Below are 17,458 nucleotides of genomic sequence, written 5' to 3'. Positions count from 1 at the left end.
ATCTAACAGACTTCACAGGTACCACATGACTTCTTTAGGATGTCCCCTCGAGGGCAATAAAGCTTTTGTTTATTCATATAGTGTTTGATCCGTCATCTATCAAAGGAAAAGCGATACTCAATGTTCAGCAGGCAGGTGTATCACAGCAGGACAGCCCCAATGATTTAAAGACATGTTTGAAGCTGGACTCGACACCATCAAAGAGATTATTCTCATGAAACTCTAAACAACAGGCAAGTAGAGATGATCTATGACTTAATATTGCACATCAGCTATCAGGCACAAGTGAAGTACAAAGTCACAGGAACAGATTCAAAGACATATAAGATAAAGAAAAACATACACGACAATGATGTCAGGGAAAAACAAAAGAATACTCAACCTGTGATTTAACAGGGATTTTACTTGTTCTGTGTACTCGCTTCTAATGTACTGTCAGATTTGCAGCTTCAGGGGAAATTACTTTTTCCATTATACACTGAAAGTGAAAATGAATAGGGGGAGTCTAGAGTAAATTAACCCCAACAATAATACCCTTACAAAGTAAAAGTAAACTGAAATGGCTGCTGGGACTGCTACAGATAAGGGTATTTCCCTGTGGAGCTGCTGTAGTTTATAGTGTCTCAAGACACATTATTTTGATCTAACACTTAACACCTTGTTAAAGTTATAATCTCGAAGATCTCAGTTTCGTTCTCTTGGCGGCACCTATGGCGATGAGCGGTAATTGCGGGAGCACACTTCCCAGATATCCAGACAGTGCTGCATGTGTGACGTCCACGGTTGGCTCCGGTTGTAACTCTTGATTTTCCTGGCTGACGGTCGCTTTCCTTTTTAGACTGTTTGCCTTCATCTGAGCGTTGAATTTGTTTCTTTTTCTTTGAATTTTCACTTATTTTTAAAGTTATATCTGACGTCATCGATCTCTTCTTTGTTTGTTCAGCCATAGTAGATTACTGTTTACTCGCAACACTTTCAGAGATCGGAAAAGCAGCCGCTTAGCTCCGCCTACCCTCTCTGGCAGACCAACCACTGCTGGGTGATTTATTTTTCCTGCGAAAGTCGCCACAGACACCCAGTCTGTAATGATACTATATACTGCAAATGCAAAGTCATCAGTGGGCCACAGGCTCAATCACCATTGTGTTACCTCATTCAGCGATAGATAGAGACTTAACAGACATTAATTTAAATGAAAATCTTCAAGATTTTTACTTTAAGGTCATTACACAGGTATGATGATTCTGAATTGCCATAAGTCGCATCTCCAGGCTGTGTTTTTTGTGATTTCTGATTTGTTGCAGGACATTAGAGAAACCAAGGCTGACTGGTAAAATAGACTACCGGTAATTGAGTAGTGGATCTGCAGACGTACAACTGAAAGAAATCAAGTGTGCCGTGAAAAAAAAAAAGAACAATTTCTGGTTTCCAAGAATGAAAATTAATATCATCATTTATTCAGTGAATCCCAGCAGCAGCAGCAGCAGCGGCAGCAGCAGCAGCAGAGCCACGGTCATACTGAACGTAAAAACTGGAGCTTTTTAAAGCCCCTCTTGCAGCGAAAAACTGAAACTTTTAATTGGTCCTTATTTCATCACTAGTACTTATATTTCATATAGTCGGAGTTTGGCCAACAGTACATTAATTATATGCAGCTCTTCACCGCCAGCCTTGGTGGTTGAAAACATACTTTCAGTCCTTCTATGAAAGCCAACGTACACAATAGCTCTTTGACTTAAATGTATTCAAAGGGCTAATTTTGTCCTCATTAGAGAGGATGTGGTTCTAATGTGCGTTTGATATTGTAACATAGAACTGCCACAGTTAGCCGACAGCAGCTACATTCGTAATTAAGAGGTGATACCTGAGGTGATGGACACAGGCGTGCTGTGACAAGTTAATTTCCCCTGACCAACATGAAAGTTATACAAGGACAACGATGGAAGGTCTCTGTGGCCACATCATTGCTGCAGGGCTGGATTATAGATTTCTACCTTTGTCCAAGTTTTTGACAATATTTTCGGATATCTTCTTTTAACAGCGAGACATTTTTGTTTCCTCTAATATGCAGCTAAATAAGCTGCATGCACACAAATAAAGAACCAACAGCAGAGACAAACCGCCCTCTGTGATCTGACAAACAAGGAAAAAAGATGCAGGGATTCGCTCTGAAAGTCACAAACTCCGTTCTGTCTGACTCAAAAGAGGATGTTTCTGGCTGATTCCTGCAGAACTCTGCCGACCGCACGGACAAGAGACCATCAATATCGGGGTTTTATGGTGCGGTAAAACGGCGTGTCGGGTTCTTGCCTCCCAGATGTAAAGTTTGCCTGCTGGGCTTCATTTCAGAGACAGCAAGTGATCTGTTAGTAATTACCCCATGATCGAGCTGTGACTGCACACGAGGGTGATTTCACACTAATTATTATAATTATTCGGTGGGTTTTATTTTCCATCTTATGTTTTACATGCATTCTATTTGCAAATCTATTTTAATCTATGTTTGCTATAATCATCAAGTTGGTTTTAATCTTATTTTTCCATTCATTACGGCATCATACTGCATGTCTGCATTTATGTTCATTCTGCCTCTATATTCATGTGAAGTACGTTTTGCATCCTATCTCCTTTCCCTATTTCCATTTCCTGTATGATGCGCTCATTCTGGTATTATACACTATGCATAGATAAGGAGGAAAAATGATCAATATGGGTGTATAGGTTGGAACCATAGAGCAAGGTTTCCCAACCTTTCTGACTGCACGTCTAATCTAAGGACGGCGAGATCCATATGCTCCATAGTGTGATCCTAGCAGTTTATCTCCAGCAGTGAGCGGTTCATAATCATGCAGCGTAGTGACTGATCTGTGTGTTTCTCATGGTCTGCCCCTGACTTAATAGCGTTGTGATCGGTCCCGTATTTCCGTGAAAACCCTTTATAAAGCATAAAAGACGTCTTCACACGCTGTGAATGAGATGAGCCGGAGGTGATCCACGCGGAGTTTATCAGAGGTATCATGCCGCGCGGGGAGGAGACAGCCGTCAGGAGAGGAGCAGATGTGACGCAGACCTGTGTGTGTTTTGTTGCTCATACCTGAATCAATATCATTGCGATCCGTCTGTATTTCTGCGCACAGTTAAAGTATAAACTTCGTCTCCACAGGCTGTCATATGCCCATATGCTGTGTAGTGCATATATTTCACTGATAAACACAGAGCTTCAGAGGAGCATCTGGCAAGTGTCTTTAGAGGCGCGAGGCACTGTGTGGTTGCACACTTCACAGAGCCCATTCGACGGTTCTGACTCTGCGAATGTTTGGAATGTCACATACACCTATTGGGTGTCGCGGCCCGGTGCTGAACAACCTACGGCCCGGTACCGGTCCGCGGACCGGGGGTTGGGAACCCCTGCCATAGACGGTATAAAAAGATGGACGACATGACAGCTCCCTGAAAGTGAAGCCAAAACATCTCTATCGCCCCCTGCTGACTGGCTGCAGTATAGGTCATAAAGCCCGCCTCCTCCATGTTAACAGATGGGACATGAGTCAAACTATAAAATCAAAATAAACGTTAAAGAAATGTTTCTCAAACATGGTTTCTGTCATTATAGTTCATTCTTATCATGCTGATTTATGACCAAGTGTTCATTTTTCTGACAAGTTTAGTTTTAATTAGTTATTTGATGCTGTAAAAAGGATGATTGACAGCTCTGATGACAAATACGGTTCTGCTCTGGATTAGCAGACTCGAGGACGAACGGCGAGAGGAGACGTAACTAAAACAATCACTAGAGTCAGTGAAGCTTCCATATCTGTGAACGTCTGCTTCAGACCAACACAAGAAGCTGTTCTGCTGTTGAACACGCCGACGTGTGGGATCTTTGCTGTTTGTTTCGGTGAGGTAAGTGTGTGTTTTGGTTAACGGAAGTGGCCTCTGCAGACGCCACCCGCTGATCTCTAGTGCGCAGCTCTGGCTCCAAATGACGTCACCATCGCAAGATTTCAGCGCCCGTCGTTTCAAGAGACCTCGGTGGCTTGTTGGTGACTCTGATGCACCACTCACTTATTCATTCATGTTTGCCGCTATGTGACTTGAAAATTGCCGTTAATATGTGTGTGTGATGAATCTTGTGACAGACGCAGGTTTCAACGTGGGACCATAGTCGTCTCGCTGGGCACTATTAGATTATTTTCCCTCTTTTGAAAGGGCACGTTGCATTTCTCTAGTGTGTCACAGTAAGTCAAGTATAAGTCGAGGGGAATATAAAGGCTAAAAGTGGATGCCCAAGGCCTGTGTGGAGTGCAAGCAAGTGATAACTACTCCCGCTGAGACACATTTTTATTATAGAGCACATAATTCAGCTGCACTCCTTGTTATCAGGGATGTATCGCTATTAAAAAGACGACTCACAGGTTGGCTCATAGGCTATATACATTACGCTGCACTTAATGTGTCAAGTTCACATTTCAATTCTTTTTCTGACTTACCTGACGTAACGGAAAAATGTGTGTTTACTCCGAAAAAGCTGTGAGTGAATGTTAATCTGTTTAACAGCAAAGTCAGATTTTCAAGGATACGCTCAGCACAGAGGCACACAGACAGACTCTCTTTGTTCCATGTAAAGCCATGAAATTACCTGTGACTACACAGCACTTACTTTCATCTACAAAAGAATCGGCTGATCACTTGAGTGCGGCTGTATTGTCTGTGCAGATGTACTGGTTCGCCTAATATGCTTGTTACCTGCTGCGTGAGAGATGCGCAGAGTCTGAGGAACGGGAACATCCTGATCCAATATTTCCTCAGTGTGCAGATTCAGTACGAGCTGCGATTCTATATTTACAATATGGCAGCATTACAGTTTGTACCTTATGCGTCATTTTTACTTACTTTACATGAAAGGTTTTGATGCCTTTTCTCATATTTTCTTCAGTAAAATGTTTAAAGAGAGGAAGTGACCACAGGTAACAGACCTATCAGGCTGTCTCCCTTTTTCCAGCCCGTCTACATCTGAATGCGATTAACCCAGATTGAGTTACCACGGTAATTGTCATTACCATGATTTAGTTTAATGAGAGACGCTAATTGAATATTAAATGAATCACAGATTATAACAATGCTGTCCTGTGAATGCCACACAAGTGGGGTTGAAAGGAAGCTACTCAGTAATGCTCTCACGGATTAATGAACAGTCAGAGCTGCCGGATGAAGAGCTCCTTTTTCACCACCAACCACAAACCCATCCTTCATTATCGTCACTGTGAAGTCACATTAAGTCAAACTGTTCAAGACGCATGTAGAGAGTGCTAAAAAGGACAGACCCCTGAATGCGTCACCCACTGGAAGTGAATGAGGACCTCTTATCGAGGGCTCACCTGCTGATAGACACGTCACTGTAAGTGGGGCTTGAAGACAAGTCAATCACTCCCCCGGATGGGTCCTCGTCTTCCTCTCCATCTTCCACCTTCACCACTAGGAAGCCTTCCGATTCTGCAGCCTGATCTGAAGGAGGCAGAAATATATATCATCATGTCAGACATCCAGGCAGGAAGAGACAGTAAAGAAATGTCTGTCAAAAGGAGTATGCATGGAATGAACGCCTCCTGCAACCACGGCTCTTTTGGTCACTTTATAAAGGACCTATTTTCTTTGGTAAGACAACAAACTTCTCACACAGTTGACAGTGTTATACGATTTTGTGTGTGCCTTTTTATTAGTGTAATGTGAACAATTTGGCAACATACAACACAATTCACTCACTTATTTAGTTGGTGGTTTATCTGCTTAATGTTCCACCACAGTCACCAGCTGCTCACTATCTTTGTCAGCCGTTTGGTGCGACTGTAGTGGGCTTCTATTTGCTGAAAACAGCTTCCTGCTTCCCCTAACATGATGTTATGACAGCGGTGACACTAAACCAAACCAGTAATGATGTGTGCTGAAGGGATGAACAATGAGCTGAGTGTTGCTACAAAGCTTTGTAAAGCCGAGGGAACTGTTCACCACTACCAGCGACTCCTTTCGTCACATTACACAGTTACTTGATACATTACAACTATCGAAACATGGATACAGGCGTGTTTAAATCATTACAAAATATGTGGTCATCATAAGAGAGAGAGAGAGAGAAGCCTTTTAGTTCTAACTTGCTTGTGTTTTTGTAACATCCAGCTGCCACAATAAAGAGCGCTTCATCGCTTCATTGCAGTGAGCAGAGGGCATTTACTTCTATAATCAACTGGTGATACCGGAGGGGACAGGCACAGATGTGCTGCAACAGCCTAATGTACCTCAAGCATCTTCTATGAGGACGAGATAGAAGAGTGTTAGTGCACGGTTCCCTATAGCCAAGCTTATGGTAATATGTTCATATCTACTTTGAAAAGTGAGCAACATGTGATTTCTGGTGTTTACGCCTGACCGAAGAGGCATTGTACTGTACAAAAGGCCACGTCGCTGATCACTCACGTTTCTGAGCGCACCTGAATGCAGCATCCCCCCCGAAACAAGGCAGTGAGGGAGACATGCCCGGACTTGTTTACTGCACCTACTATGGAGACATCAGTGATCGCAGACGGACTCTTTGTATCGTGTGTGCGTCCATGAATATGTAAGTTAGCTTTGCGCTGATGTTTATGTTACACTCTGTTAGCGTCGGCTTTGGCCGCGAGTGCGTTTTCGGCGTGTATGATGTTGTTAAAATGACAAGAAAGTGAGCTAACTGTCAGCTAGTTAAGAGTTGTGAAAGTTGTTTAACTTCTATTCATTAGCTCGAGTTTCTGTGACTTTCTAGTCTTTGTTTGTATATTGTTGCTACTTTTGCGCAGGCATTGCGCACACACTCGCGCAGAGTTAATGTCGTAGCATTAGGTCAAGCTTTTTTAGGGAATCATCGAGCATTTAGGCATAATTCAAGTCTCGTTTTATCGGCGGAAAATATCGGCCAAAAATGACAAAAATCTGCCGATGCCGATATGTCATTTTCAAGCCATTATGTGCAGATACCGATAACATGCCGATAATATCGTGCATCCCTAGTCAAATCCCCATCTGTGATGTGGAGGATCAAGGCAGAAAGCATGCAGAGATACGAATCACAAGTCGAACCTCTGTTCTGACTATTATGACTATTAATATAAGTTTCAATGGTGCATTTAAGGACTGTCTGGGTTTTCAGTCTCAGATGTAGTGTTGGATGAAGGCTCAGAGACAGTAGGAGCGGTTTGTAATTAAACTCAAAGTTATGGAACATTTTTCTGCTGATTGTCCAGACTGAAAAGAGCTGTTCTCAACTGTAGCTATGCGAGTGTTGTTGTGTGTTTTTCCTGCGTACATTCATTTTGTCCTTTTCTGCACTTCCTTGTCGGCATTTGGTAAATTGTTCCAAAAACACATGAAATCACACAAACAATTTAATTTTGTGGATTTAACAAGGACAATAAATGGAGTGTACTTAATTCACAAAACACCCACACATACACACAACCAGAAGAACCCTGTCAAGCTGCATCCCAGGGCCTAATTTGCATATTGTTAGAAAAACAATTTTGTCCCAAAGCAATTAATTTGCAATAGTTATTCCAGAGGAAATGTGTTTAGTGAAGATACAAGGTGACCTTGAGAATCAGGTGACTTATGCTGGAGGGTAGCAGATAGGCTTAAAGAGAGAGACCTCCGGCTAAAGTATGTTTTATAGATGTTGCAGTACCTGCAGAGTGTGGTTTATGTTCATCCTCTTCCTTCACAATGACTTCCTGTTTGATACGAGTCTGCCTGCTGGTCTCTAGGCGACCCCGTACCTGGGCAATGAGGCGGGAAAAATCGTTGCTGTGCTGCTTCCCTGCAGGCAAAAGAGCAAACGTATAAAGGACAGAATCTTTAATGACCGGATGAATGACATTATGCAGCAGATTCTGACTTACACACGAAATGTCAATGAGTTTAATGCACACACACATTGCATCATATATAGTCACACAGATGCTAATAATGAAAGGCTAAGAGAGTGCATGTATTGGAGGGAAAATAGGTGAAAAGTACAGCCCACCCAGGGGTGCATTAAAGACAACAACATGAAGAAATACCAAGCCACAAATAGGCGACTGTGCAGGGTGTTAAATAATGCAGACTCATTTTTCTTTGGGAGACAATTTATACACATCGGGCCCATCAGATTAATATTCCGTCTTAGACAAGTTCCAACCTTGAAGGGTTAAAAAGATTAGAGAAAAAACCAGGATTTGTTTAACACCAGAGACACAAGCTCCAAGATGAGATCAGTGCGACAGAAAAGAAAACTTGAACTGCTGCGGTGGAGGCTGAATAGTCGTTAAAGAGACATTATCGCTAACAAAGAGCGGCGGCAGGCAATTGAAGAAGATGAATGAAGTTTTGGCAGTTTCCCAAAATGAATGGATTTAATTTTGTGCTGAAATCCAGAGCATCTGGAAATCACTGATATTCATATAAACACAGACAGGAGAGAGAAACATGGTAATTAACACGCGTTTGCTCTAAATGTGGCAGAACAGTTTGAAGTAGCCGGGGGTTGTTATTTGACAAAAGAAACAGTTTTCCAATTATAAACTAAAAAAAGCTTTTTTGTACATTCAGTACATGTGAAGTGGATAAAAAAAAAAAAAGCTGAAGGAAACGCCTGTGGATGTTTCAGCTCTCAGAGTTTAATATGTAAAAAATTACTTTCTTCGGTTGGAGGCAAACGTGTTTGTTTGGATCCCCGCCGTTCCCTGTCATCAGCTGATATTCCTGAGCGCCATATGTGTTGAACATAAATGTTTGCATTGAGGTGCTTTAGACCACCGCATGGAGAAAGCAGCAAGACATTTCAAAATATTTAAAAAGCAATCAAAGCCTTCCATGGATTCAGCAGGCACACGTGGAAAACCTAACGAACTGAATCCATCGAATTTAATGTTTTAAAGAAAATCTGCTGTGTAGCTCTGTGAGGGCAAAACTACTTTTTGCCTTTTACCACTGCGGTAATAAATGCACGCTGTGACGCTGACGGCGGGTGAGTTAAACACTAAAGAAGAGTGGGTGTTAAACTTAATAGATTTTAAACTTTATGCACACAGAACAACTCAGCTACCTCTGACTTACAGACATCATCATGAGCAAAGAAATGATTTATTTTCACATAAAGACCCACTAATGCAAAGCTTAACCTTGGAAGAACATCTCCTTATCAAAGTGTTACATGCACTTCCATCCACCCATCGATTATCTATACCACTTATCCTGTTCAGGGTCGGGGAGGGCTGGAGCCAATCCAAGCTGTTGTTGGGCTAGAGGCGGGGTACACCCTGGACTAGTCGCCAGTCGTTCTTAGGGCTGACACACAGAGACAGACAACCTTTCACACTCACACCTACAGGTAATATATTCACCAATGAACCTATTGAGCATGTCTTTGGACTGTGAGAGGAAGCCGGAGTAGCTGGAGGGAACTAGGGATGGGCATTTGCAGTAATATCAATATTCGAGTAATCCAATGACCTTATGAACGACTAGTCGAGTACTCGCAAATAATTTTTTTTTTACCTTAAAAAAAACATAAGTCGGATACGGACCTCCCAGCCCGGAAATAGTAGACTATATGCCTGTTACTATCTAACACTTTTACATTAATGTAAATAAATAGCCAACAATGAAAAGCAAGTGCAATTTCAAATGTATTTATTGAACACCCTTTACAGGCCCTTAAATTAACGTTGTAACATTCCGTTGTCAAACGTCACAGCGGCAGCGGACTGTGTGGACTTCTGTTCTGTTGCTTAACACGTAATTCTAAATCAACAGCCTTGTCATATATTCCACGTTTAAATAAATATCGAATTAACTTAATTTACGGCAGTTTTATCGGGCCGCTTCCCTTAAAACACAAGAGATAACACCACGAAATGAAAATTCAAGAATAATACGTTCAACTTAATGATGGTGATAATAATATAAATCGACTTACTGAGCAACTAACGCTTTCCTCATACATTTTTTCCACTCTCTTAGCTGTTGTACTCGTGTTGGGGGCTTGTACTCCGGCTTGTATTAGCTAATCTTCTCCGCTCTGGTATCATCACAACGACGTGTGCTAACAGGGCTGGCAAATGATGTGATGTGAGACTGCCTGTCGTCTGTCTCCGCTGGGTTCTCCAGCACATGTGGTTAAGCATCGAACTAGTATTAGAATGACATACAAGACCACAATTCTTCCACAACACGTAGTACTTCCAGAAATCACTTTTCCTGGTCACGGCTGACATTGTGCATATAAGCTAACTGAGTTAAACTACTTGAGCGGAAAACGCGAGCCACGAGTAGTTGCTCGAGTTATTACTCGAGTAATGACGTCAACAACGGATACTCGAGTATTCGTCTCCATCCCTAGATGGAACCCACGCATGCACGGGAAGAACAATACTCCACACAGACTCCTACGTCCGAACTGGGACTCAAACAAGGACAGCAGCGCTAACCACTGCACCACCGTGCAGCCCCATTACATGCACTTCAGTTGTGCATTTTGCGATACACAGGTTATAGTAATATCTTCATATCAACTCAAAAAAAATAATCCAGGATAAAAATCTGTATAAATACTACGTTTAAGAAAATAATCTAAAGCTCTTACTGAGTTGTAAGGGGAAATGATTGCCATGTACCCAAACTGAATACTCAGTAACAATGACCCCATCGTAGGTGTCTGAGAGAGTGCCATGAAAAATGTGCATCATTGTCAGTCAGCATTGGAGAGAAGGACAGGAAACCTTGTAACAGGTGAGATAAGGGAGCGAGCGACAGCTGCCGAGTGCTGTAGGCGTGAACACTTGTCAGTCAAGCAGACACTGCTCAGACTCTAATTTCTCTGGGAGAAGGGGACACGTTTCAAAGCAGGTTTTTTCCATTCACTTCTTAGTTTACATCTCAAATATGGCCACTGCATTAACAATTTAGTCGCACAGAATTGCGGCGCAGTCGGTAGAGAACTATCCAAATAAGGTGAATGGACCATAACAGTGGTCACACAGGGCGTTACTACAGTCACAACATTCTTTCTTCCCTGAATGATGACGGCTGTGAATCTCATCCACACCTCAAACCTCTCCAGGGCTGACCTCACAAAGCAGGATTTCCATGTTTTTCCTTAAAGTTACTCTTAGTTATGGGGATGTTTCTCAGCTTCTAATTATATCAGCTCTATGAGAATACGCCGTCACGTCAAGAAAAAAAAGGCTTGGATTGGATGGATTCTGTGTTTGTGCGAGCGCGTGCTTCTTTCAACTTCCTGTCTTCTCATTCACAATTCCCCCCCGTGCTGGCAGAGTGAGTCATCCACATCCTCCTCTGATAAATCAAGAGGTTATCACAGCAGCGCAGCTATTTTTAGAACCCTCCTCCTGTGAGTCACATCCATTTTTCAACCACTTTTAAAAGTAAGCTCCGCGGAGATATTCCCGACAAGCTTTTCATCTCGTTCAAACATGACAACATGACTTCGGTATAATGTTCTCTGCTGCTGCTGTTCTTTCTCAACCTCTGCCCCGAGGACACACAGCTGGACCAAATTCCTGTGAATGTGTGTTGTATGTCTTTGAGTGATTATCCTGGAGATCGCAGCGTATGGAAAAATAACCGTAAACACCTTAGACAGAGCCGAAGTGGAAATTTTGGATTTATTTACACTGAAGGCGAAAACCTTAAGTCACCTAATCACTTTACATTTTCATTCCAGCCCTCACTGCTGAATAAATCACAGAAGACGATGCGATTCTTCTAATTTCTGTTGCTGGTAATGTGTTTTGGAGGGAATATGAGGCTGGCTCTTAATGGAGAACTTCAAGACAGAGTAAAGTAAGATTGAAATTACGGCTGGGAGACTCACTGACTGGGCAAAAACGTAATTTGTTGGAGACACAAACGTATGAAATGCTGTGAATGTTGTCTCTTCGGTCTCAACTTCTCCGCTACATTAGCTTTCCACAATTACTCAACTTAAAAAATAATAATGTTGCACCGCTTCCGTTGATGGATTATGTCTCGGGAAGGATTCAGGCTTCCAGGAGAGGATTTTCCGACCGAACTATCTGCCTAGAAGTAGAAAAATTAACCCATCAATTGGCCAAAATGCCTACGATTTGCTTTGGAAAATTGTCATCACAGGCTGTCATTAAGACGCCAAAGGTCGGCTTCTATTTCTAAAAGATGACTTCTAATATTTGCTTTGTACTGTGAGCATTAGTATAGGTATGCTAACAGAGGATTCACTTCATCAAGCAGATGTGGGGCGCCACACCTTCAACAAAGTCCCCCTCCACCAATGTTGGAGGGAATTACAAATCATAAACGTTCAGGGCAAAAGAAAAGAAGGGCATTTCGATGCATACCACCTCCGTTAAGAAATATTTCCTGAGGGAAACCCTGTGAAATGGAAGATGCTGCCTTCACGTCCTCTTCTTGTCCCCTTGAGTATGAGGGCAAGGAAAGCCTTGCTAGTAAAGCATCTTAAAAACCAAAGGCAGTTCCCAGACCGCTACGCGTGATATGGAATACATTAAAAGGGCAACGAGACAGAGAAAATAAAGGAAAAAATTAAATGGAATAAATTTAAAGCTCCTGTGAGGATTTCTTTGCTGGTTATAAAACAGACTGAAATTAATTCTGATGACTCTATATGAGCTACAAAAGCAAACCAGAACATCAGCGACAAGATGGATTATTTCTATACAGTTATTTTTAATGCCTGAAACCGCTGGCGGGGGGTAGGTGTCAGACAAAGCGATTAACTGCACGCTGCCTTTGTTTACATTTTCCTGGGCCAAAATTTTAAGTGTGTGACACATAAGAAACAACTGGGGGGTTTCCACCTGGACCATGCAGACCAGATCCTCGTCCACAGCCGTGACCACAAAGAAGAAGACCACCATGGAGACCACCCCACTCCAGCGAACCAACCGCAGGCCAAAGCTCTACACCGCAAAAGCTCCCAGGCATGCGATCGGCATCCATGCCCAAGGGGAGAAGCCTTTCGTCACTCCTGCTAGAAGAAATGGTGCATCCTCCACTCATCGGATCATGTCAACATCCAAACCCAACTTCACTCCAGCTCCGCGAGCCAATTCCTCAAAAGTTGCTCACCTCTTACTCCGCCGCTTCTGGCAGGTATCACTCTAACAGCAACCCTAATATCTACACTTGTCATTGGAGATTCCATTACAAGAAATGTCAAAGGAAAATCCGTAAAGACAGTCTGTTTCCTGGCCGCTACGGTTGCCGATATCCATGAGAAATGCCCCAGCCTCCTGGATAAATATAGCATTGTCTGAAACATCATTATCCATGTCGTCTGCAATGATGTTTCCAAACAGAGATCAGAGATTTTAAAACAGGATTTTAGCAGACTCCTTGCTTTCCTCAAAGACTGTGGAAAGCAAGTTTTTATCTCTGGTCCCATTCCCTCTTTAAATCGAGGCTCTGGCCGCTTCAGTCGGATCCTCAGCCTCCACACCTGGCTCCAATCTGCCTGCCCATCAAATTATATCGCGTATGTTGACAACTTTAACCTCTTCTAGAACCTGGCCTCTTTTTTCAGAAATGGTGGTATCCATCCCAGCGACCTAGGTGCGCGTGTTTTATCGAACAATATCTTTTACCATGACTGGCGATGTTATCAAATTCAAATCAAACGATCACTTCAGATCACCAGGAGTCTCCCCTGCCCCTGCCTCTTCCCCGTGATAGAACTAGCTCCCCCTACTGGTCTGTAGGTCCCCACCCATTACCAATTCCTGCCAGGCAGCTTCTTGTGCTAATCACAGAAAGACAGAGAAAGGATTTTTCAGACCCTACCACCGCAAATTTCAGAAATCTGAGACCAATTGCTCGTGCCCGTCCCACCTCTTCTTCCTTACCTGACATCTTTTATTTTGAATGATTTTATTTCTACTCCTCAGTTGGACTTCTGTCTTACCGAGACCTGATTGAGGCCTTGTGATCAAGCACAGCTGCTAGAACTCTGTCCGAGTTCTGTAGTCCGACTAATATTGACCAGTCACGTATCAGCAGGCTGTGGCGTATGCAGGAAAAACTGTCTGTGATGAGAGCTAAAGCAGCGGCTATCTGATGAGGATTTAGCTTGTTAATCTCTATCGCTCTAATAACGCTCTGCATGCTAACAGCTAACAATCCATTCTAGATTTAAAATTCACCATAGCCGTTCAGCGGTCAGATTTCCCGACTTTCTCGAATGCATCAGATCAATCCGACCTCCATTCAACAAAGGAGCATTTTAAAAGTTTTCTTCTCCTCTTGAGGACAGACCTGACAAAGCTTGAATTTTTACTTCGAACAAATCTGCATCATGATGTTGAAATTTCGACAAAGTTAAGACCCGTTAATAAAAGTGAATCACAAGATTTCTCTTCGTTTCTCTTTCTGTAACAATGCAGCACGCGGAAAAGGAAGTCTAGACAGGAAGTCGTTTATCGCTTACCCCCTGGCATGTTCACTGGAGTCCCCAGAGGCTATATCGTCTCAGACTTTAGCCGATGGGATCCGAGATTGGTACAGGGCAAAATCAGCAAAGAGACGGCTTTGTCCACAGGGGGCGCCAAAATCAACAAAAACTCACAGGAGCTTTAAATAGTAAAATTATTATAGAAAAAGGCAAAAAAGTTTTACTTTTGCAGTTATACAGTTTAGCATAAAAATGTAATGGGGATGCCGGTTTAGCTCAGGGGCTACATCGCATGCCCCGTGTGCAGAGGCTCAGCCCTCCAAGCAGCAGCTTGGGTCTGGTTCCAACCCTCAGCCCTTTGCTGCATGTCGTTCCCACTCTCTCTTCCCACATTTCTGATTCTATCCACTGTCCTATTGAATCAAAGCAAAGGCCAAAAAAATGTTTTTTTTTAAAAGTAATGAGTAGGTCGTAGATCAGTAGGTGGTAAATTATGAATGATGCAGGCATGTTTGTAATTGAGATAAACACGGAGCATAAACAAATAAATGCTGTTTAGTGTTAATCATGGTTCTGTATGACCTCTTTGAAAGAACTTCATACATAATGCATTAAATATCAACAAACATTAAAGCTTAATTTTCCAGCTGTGCTACCTCCTCCGACAATGGTGTTTTGTATTCTGTACTTACATTGACCAGTCTAGTCTTTAAAAGTGTACACTCGCTCCAGCCTAAAGCCTCAATAGAGAAGCCCTCCTCAGTTCTAACAATAGCAGAAATGTGCACCACTATAGTAGAATAGAAAATTAGAGCAATGATTTCCAATACTCCTTTTTCAGCGCAAGGAAACAAATGAGGAGAGCACAAAGGAGAACACGAAAAACATTTCAGGAAACTCAAAATTGGTCAATTCAACCACAGCTAAGCCCAATATTTTGGAGAGGAGCGCTCCGTCTCTGTGACAATAACTGTATTTTGTATGATGTGTTTCCATGTAACCCACTGTTGTGCCTTCTTTCTGCAGAAGGCAGCTGTCATACATTTTTGAACCACAGCATTCAGGCACAGGAGAATGTGTTTGATATCAAGAGAGACAAGATTTAACAGAGTTATTAGTCATAAAGCGTTTTAATAAATAACCTGTTGGGTACAAACTGAATACATCCTAAAGCAATCATGCATTATTTGGTTCTGGCTCTGCGTAGGAAAATGAGACATTTACACATTTCATTAATTTAGTTCTAACATTAAACAGCACTTAGCAGTTTTACCAGCTGACCCGTGTGGGCACAGATTGTTATATTTCTATTTGTTGTGTTAGTCAGCCTCCTGAGCAACGACAAATAATGAACTTAACAAATACTAATGGTAGTCATAATGACGAAAACAAACCACTTACTGTAATTGGAATGCATCTCCTCGATCTCCTCCTTCGACTGCTTCTTTGAGAAAACCATGACCTGCAAGAGATGTGAATTTACAACATGAACATAACAGTTAACTAGCAATGGAAAACACACGAGACAGTATTAAAGGAATACTTACATGAGATTGGTTTTAGCCAGCACTTGAGACACGTTTTCGTGCTTTATTAAGAATGTTTACAAAAGTTGCCTGTGAAATTCTCATCATCTTAAATTTTCATTCAATATTTCTCGACAAAATACCCTCCATCTATCCTCTCTCAAAAAGGCTCCTCGGGGCAGATTTAAGAAGAAAAATAATAAAACATGTCGAGCCTTCCAGATTGAGATATCTATTAAGCAGTCTGTACTCACAGGTTTGGCTTTCCCCTGCAGCTGATTCTTCATCTTCTCATTGGCCTCCACCTCTTTGGCAATATCTTGAGCTGACAGGGGACAGAAAAACCTTTATTACTTTTTCAGATCGCAAATACTGCCTGTTATATGAAGTGTGCTATCAAACACGTAAAAGGTTTTACCCCCTTGAGGGGGTGCTGTTCAAATTGAGGCATCTCTGGGGGTGCCGTTAAAAAAAAACAATTAAATTTGAACAAACAGAAGCTATTAATGCGTCAGAAACAGTTAGTCGATTAATAGATCAGTTGAATGACAGAAGCATTATCGGCTTTATGTTGATAATTGATCATACTGATGGTTTATCTCGGTTTTCTAGGAAAGGTGTGCAATGTTTGATGGTTCTAGCTTCACCATGTGAGGATAACTGGACTGGGGGGGACTGGGGGAGCCTAACCCAGCTGACATTGGGTAAGAGGTGGGGTACACCCTGGACTGATCGCCAGTCAATCACAGGCCTAACACATAGAGACAGACTCACACCTACAGGCAATTTTAGAGCCGCCAATTTTAGAGTCACAACGGGGAGGCTCCACACAGAAAGGCCCACTAAGTCCGAACTGGGATTCGAACCAGGAACCTTCTAACTGTGAGACGACAGCACTAACCACTGCACAACGTGCACGTTTTTCTTTAAGTTTTTTCTTATCTTTTATTTGAAGCCCCACGATGTAATTAAAGGAATATCTGGACTATCTCCGACATATTTTATTTATATATATATATATATATATTTGTTTTAATGTTTTATAGGCAAAACAACTAAATGACACATCAACAACAACAAGGCAGAGAAATTAACCTTCAGAAAAAAATATATATACAGTACGTATATTTTATTTTAATCACAACTGAATGTTTATTGAAGTGAATGTATGTCAGTGGTTGAATCTGATTGGGTAATTAGCTTGTTCATTTTCAGCTTTGTCTGCACATTTTTTGGCCATTTACCGTAAAATCTGGAATATAAGACGCAGTCTGTTTTGGGGGGTATGCCAGAGGGAAAAAAGGTTCTCTATAGCTATATATTAATAAAAACGTGTAGTGAAGTTATTTCAACAGTATTTCAATTTATTTTAATTTAAAACTCATTAAAAACCCACACAAATTACAGCCTACAATCTGTTTTCGCCATATCGAGTTTGCCATCCTGCTAGCTACCAGTG

General features: G+C 42.0%; 1 protein-coding gene across 1 annotated transcript in view; it reads right to left on the bottom strand.

Annotated features, from left to right (window-relative positions):
• The window catches only part of rad18 (RAD18 E3 ubiquitin protein ligase), a 34,998-nt gene that overhangs the window by 6,304 nt on the left and 11,236 nt on the right, over window positions 1-17,458 (bottom strand). The window contains exons 8-11 of the mRNA XM_069678905.1: window positions 16,254-16,324; window positions 15,875-15,935; window positions 7,712-7,843; window positions 5,379-5,505 (exon numbers count right to left, since the gene is read on the bottom strand). Of these exons, the coding sequence (XP_069535006.1) occupies window positions 5,379-5,505; window positions 7,712-7,843; window positions 15,875-15,935; window positions 16,254-16,324 (391 nt within the window). The remainder of the gene's footprint in view (window positions 1-5,378; window positions 5,506-7,711; window positions 7,844-15,874; window positions 15,936-16,253; window positions 16,325-17,458) is intronic.

The sequence above is a fragment of the Semicossyphus pulcher genome, unplaced genomic scaffold, assembly GCF_022749685.1.
Source record: "Semicossyphus pulcher isolate SPU_LCO1_2020_fin unplaced genomic scaffold, fSemPul1.0.p SCAF_3, whole genome shotgun sequence".
NCBI classification, from domain to species: Eukaryota; Metazoa; Chordata; class Actinopteri; order Labriformes; family Labridae; genus Semicossyphus; species Semicossyphus pulcher.
Note: the sequence above shows the minus strand (reverse complement) of the source record. Positions and strands in the feature narration are given on the sequence as shown.